This window comes from Mesoplodon mirus (genome assembly GCF_964341445.2).
Source record: "Mesoplodon mirus genome assembly, chromosome: 9".
In the NCBI taxonomy this organism is placed as follows: Eukaryota; Metazoa; Chordata; class Mammalia; order Artiodactyla; family Ziphiidae; genus Mesoplodon; species Mesoplodon mirus.
The window spans coordinates 64,840,095-64,845,355 of record NC_138985.1 but is presented as its reverse complement, the minus strand read 5'-3'; the positions used below and the strand labels follow the sequence as shown (position 1 = coordinate 64,845,355).

The 5,261-nt window shown below is 39.1% G+C and overlaps 1 protein-coding gene across 1 annotated transcript; it reads left to right on the top strand.

Annotated features, from left to right (window-relative positions):
• Positions 1-1,671: 1,671 nt before the first annotated feature.
• NPVF (neuropeptide VF precursor) lies at positions 1,672-4,963 on the top strand (the record flags this gene model as incomplete). The annotated part of the gene is made up of 3 exons (XM_082632392.1): positions 1,672-1,809; positions 2,984-3,390; positions 4,912-4,963. 3 exons carry the CDS (start codon positions 1,672-1,674, stop codon positions 4,961-4,963), a joined length of 597 nt encoding a protein of 198 aa, XP_082488518.1.
• Positions 4,964-5,261: the final 298 nt, after the last annotated feature.

Genomic DNA, 5,261 nt, shown 5'->3' with positions numbered 1-5,261 from the left:
TGGCTAAGGCACAAACCATGCAACTGAGGTACGAACCGTGCGACTAAGGCACCATGCGACTTGGGCAGGGAAAGAAAGAAAGGAGAGATTCCTGGGACCAGGATGGCTCAGAGGCAACACCTAGGCTCCTGTAAGTCAATCCAGACCGAGAAAAAGATGAAAGTAACAGAGAAAACAGGCTGAGGAATCCGCCTTGTAGTCCTGCTGGGAAGGCAGCGGCCAAGGGGAGGGGGCTCAGTGTTTTGCTTGAACCAATGTGTGCCTCACGGTACATGGAAGTTGTCTTGCTGGGGGCAGACGCACTAACAGCCTGGTCTGTTCCGTGACCCCCTTATCCTTTCACGGGAGTCTTCAAGCAGCAGGAGCCCCAATGGCTCTTAAATGCCTGACCCGTGCCCGCACAATATCAATCGGCCTAGTCCTCAGTCAGAAGGAAGACAGAGGGACCCTCACCTGCTCTGGGCGGCAGTTACTGGGGTGAAGTGAGCCATGGAGACTTCGGAACACACCAGGGTGTAGCCCTGGCCAGAGTCCTCTGTTGCTTCCATGGCAACTTGCCTGTTCACAGAGGGTCCCAAGACATGAGGAGAGGAGGTTGGGCAGGAGATCCCCCCAAGAGATGTCCCCATACGGGCCACCGAATGTTGGTGCTGCCAATACAGCGGGCCGACTTCCTGGTAGACCAGGGAGAGCCGACTGGCTGTATCTGTAGCGCCCATCACTAACTCTGCTCTTTGTCCTCAATAAACTCACTCTTTTCTAAAATACTTCGTGTCTGGAAATTCTTCTTCCAACCCGTGCACGGACCACAACATTACCTAAATAATACGGGCCAGGGGAGCAACAAAATTAGCCTGTGCGTGATTTACCAATCCTCTGCCAGGGTTCTTAAGGGGTTTGAGGTGGAAGGTAGGATGCGGCATCGTCATAGAAATAAAATCCCGGTGATTTATACAGTTTTGCCAAATAAGGCCCACAGGGCAAATACAAAAAGCCTTGAGCTGCCTCCAGCTTCTCCTGAGACAGCCAGTTTGTCAAAATGCCAATCGCTGGGTCTTATGCACACCCTTCACGTTACAGTTGACATTTACTCCTGAAGCTTTTTAATAACCAAACAGCATTTTACAAGAAGTTAATTAATGGCATTTTATTTGGGTCTTATGTGATTTGGAATTCTTTTCACACTTGTAATTTTGTCTGACATTTTGAAAATACTATGCCTAACTCTTTTGTGTGAAAAAAACCACTTTTTTTAAACAGAGCTAGCATGTATTGAATACTTTTTTTCCTTCTCCCAAGAATTGACGTAAACACCAAAAAGAAAATACTTCTTGTTTGCGCTCAGAGAAATGAAGCATTCTGTTTGGAATCTTAATGACGATGGCACCAAACTTATCTAATTAAATGCTCCTTCATAATGAAGAAAATTATTTTCAAAGTTAATGAATTTGCAAGCAGAAACATTGCTGACCTCCTAGAATGAATTACCCACATTCCTTACGTACATATTTCAGTTAAACACTAATTAATGTTGGTGCTTAAAACACGTGAGATTGAGTTCGCTGTGAAAGTGAACTTTCCTTTGTTTTTGGACAGGATAAAAAGACCACAATTTCCCTTCATGTAGACATCGGGCTGCACATGTAAACTTAATTCTAGATTTTGGACAAAATGGAAATTATTTCATCAAAACAATTCATTTTACTGACTTTAGCCACTTCAAGCTTATTAACATCAAACATCTTCTGTTCAGATGAATCAATGATGCCCAATCTTCACAGCAAAAAGAATTATGACAAATATTCTAAGGTAAGTTTTTTAACTCTATCTAACATGACTAGCATAAGCTACTGAACATTTGTCCTGAGTCCAGTGCTTTTGTAAACAGTAAGGAAGAAGTTTGTGTTTTGTTTTTTGTCACACTTCAGCCTTCCCATGGCAGCGTATGGCTCTAACTTGTATTTGGTAGCACACAGCCTGGCCTCTCATGACCATTTTAGTGCAGAGTTTGATACTTTGCAAGCATAAGGCACATTAATTTTCGATTTGACTCAGAAGTGCACAGTTGTAATAAGTAGTTGCAGAAATAAGTACTGGATACATTTCAGCTGGACGTTTGAATTGTCTTTCTATATCAAAGCGAAATGTTTATCCCTAGGTGGTGGAATTCCACGTTATTTTTATTTTCTTCTCTATGCCTTTATATAATTTCCCAAATTTGCTGAAATGAGTAGGTATTACTTTTTACAATCAGAAAACAGTTATTTAAAAATCTTCATATGGACAAACTTTCATGGTAAAACTAAATCCAATTAAATATTTGCTGTATTTTAAGTGGTTGCTTTAAAGTTGGTATAGTAGTGGTGTAGTAACCCACAAACCAATCGGTGTTTTACTAATATAATTTACATACTGACAAAAATACAATCAATTTCTTGAGAAATGCTTTTAGAGTGGAACCCTGAATATGAGCAGGTAAAAAAGAAGTTTCCTCCAGCTGTACCCTAAAATATGGCTAGCATCTCTGCTTTCATGAGCCCACCACTTTGGCTTTTAAAGAGGAGGGAAACAAGAGAAATGGAGAGGCAGTGGGAGGTGTCTCTAAAAGCAAAATATAAAAATCTATGAAATATTTCATAAACAACATGAATCAAAACTGAAGGAGAATAACTGCAGTAAAATAAATTTTTGCCTCATTTCAATACTTCATTATGTTCTTGCTGCTCGAACACATTGCTGCATGCACTGTATATATTTTATTAATATTTTATAGTTGTCTTACAATAGTCCAGGGACGGTGAAACTAGATTGCTTTAAGAAGCTTAATACAAGTTATTTATTTTAAAAATTCTGCATATGAAAGCACAAATTTGTTCATAGCTTTAACAATTCTACAGATTAAAGTCTGGATTTAACTTAATTTGGGGTTTAAATCCATTGCTTATAATAATAATGTTATTTTAATGGTTATTTCTAATTATAGCCTAGAGGAGATCTCTGCTGGGAAAAAGAAAGAAGTCTCAATTTTGAAGAGTTAAAAGACTGGGGTCCAAGAAACGTCATTAAGATGAGTACACCTGCAGTCAACAAAATGCCACCCTCAGTAGCCAACTTTCCACTGAGATTTGGGAGGACCGTGGAAGAAGAAAGAAGCACTGGGGCAATGGCCAACCCGCCTCTGAGATTTGGAAGCAATACAGAGGACAGCATCTCGAGATGTGTTCCTAATCTGCCCCAAAGGTTTGGGAGAACAACAATAGCCAAAAGTGTCACCAAGACACTGAGTGCTTTGCTCCAACAATCCATGCATTCATCATCTGCCAATGGGTTACTTTACTCCATGACCTGCCAGCCCCAAGAAATCCAGAATCCTGATCAAAAGAACCTAAGGTAAATACTTGAATACCAATTAAAAGGCATAGGCAGTTATGTAGAGCTAATCCAGAAAGTTTAAAAAGGCTTACATGTTTTCAAAAGAAGTTTCTAAGAAAGTTAAGTTTCTTGGAAGGCAAAAGGAAAAGGCACAGGGAAACAAACACCTGTAAATTGAGAGCTATAGAAGGTCAGTTATAAACATGACTACAGGTATGAAATAATGAGATAGCTTCCTCTAAGCCACATATGGGCATCCCTCTCATTACTCTACAGCCACTCACTAAGTAGTAACAGGCAATGACAGAATCGGGAATTCATGCCTATGACGTATTGTCCAACATTTGACCTCTCTAGCATAAAAGGTCCTGCATGAGGGAGTTGCCTGCAGGTACAAAGGACACCATCTCAATAACCAGGTCTCAAATTCAGAAGATCTTTTTCCTCAACTTTAAATCAAAATTTCTTTTTCCAGGATCTCATTTTATAAATAATTCCTGTTATTATAATCATTCTTTATATTGATATGTATTTATTGAATTATCTACTAGTACAAATCAGAGCACAAGCTACCACAAGAGGTTCAAAAATTTAATAAGCTGCCTACCTATTATGTTCTAGTACAGAGCATATGTTAAAAAATTTTTTAATATAAAATTGAACCTGACCCTTTATTTAAGACCTGAAGGAAATAAGGAGGCAGGTTGTGACATCTTATCAGTGAGAGCTTCTCAGAGCACTCCTGATTTATTTTTACCATGGTTCTTATCCTCACCTGACATATTATATAGTTAGGGTTCATCCTTTTTACTAGAATTTCAGTTCTATAAATCCCATAATTTTTGTCCATTGTCATATTCCCAATGCCTAGAACTGTCTGGCAGGTAGTAAGCCCTCAATATTTGATAGGATAAATGAAATGATATGAGAGGCACTAATAAAGTCTTACAGAAATTCAAAAAAAAAAGAATGTTTCTTCATGTGGGAATCCAGGGATATTTCATGAGTTGGACTTTGAATGGTGACTCTGTTTTGAACATTCAGAGACTAGAGGGAAGAGAGAGGGTATTTTCAGGCAAAGAGAGGAGTATGAGCAAAGGCACTAAAGCAAGGTGAGCCAAGAAGAGCTGGGGCTCAGTTTGGTGAGAAGAGGAAAGAAGACAAGAAGGGTGGGGTAAGAGCAGAGGGTGCAGATATTCAGAGCCACATAAAATATTCTGAATGTTGTTTATCAGGAAAAGGAGAACCACTGATGTTTCTGCTGAGGTCCTGAGATATTGTACAGGTAGAGGTTGGCAACTAATCAGATGTTGGGAGTGGGGTGGCGATGAGGGAGAGAGATGAGTCAACGGTAACATTGTCATTCTAAGTGCCCGTGACAAATTCAGGATCCCATCAACATCTTACTCATTTCAAGTGCAACACAATTCAATTCAGGTATAATTAGGCAATTAGGATCATGACCTCCATTTGCATATGCTTTCTTGTACATGCTATTGTTGTGATGGATGAGAATATTTTGTACTACTTACATTTTAGGAGACTGGGATTGAAGAAAATAGATGATGCAGAATTGAAACAAGAAAAATAAGAAATCTGGAGCCTGTTCCTAAAGACGACATAAAGCTGTAACCACTCTGAGGTGAAGACAACAAGGAATGAAGTCATTGCCCTCTCTTAATAGATTATCATTCACAGCAACTTTTCCTTCTCAGTACAGCTAACATATTGAAAGTTAAAAAAAAATGTAAAGAATATTGTAATGTAAAGATGAAATGAAAGATGAAGTAATTTTGTCTAAATAAAAAGAGCATTGAATATACTTAAGAAGCCTCTAGTAATGGGGAGAAGAGGAGAGAGAGAGACTGATTTGCCACATCACTATCGTG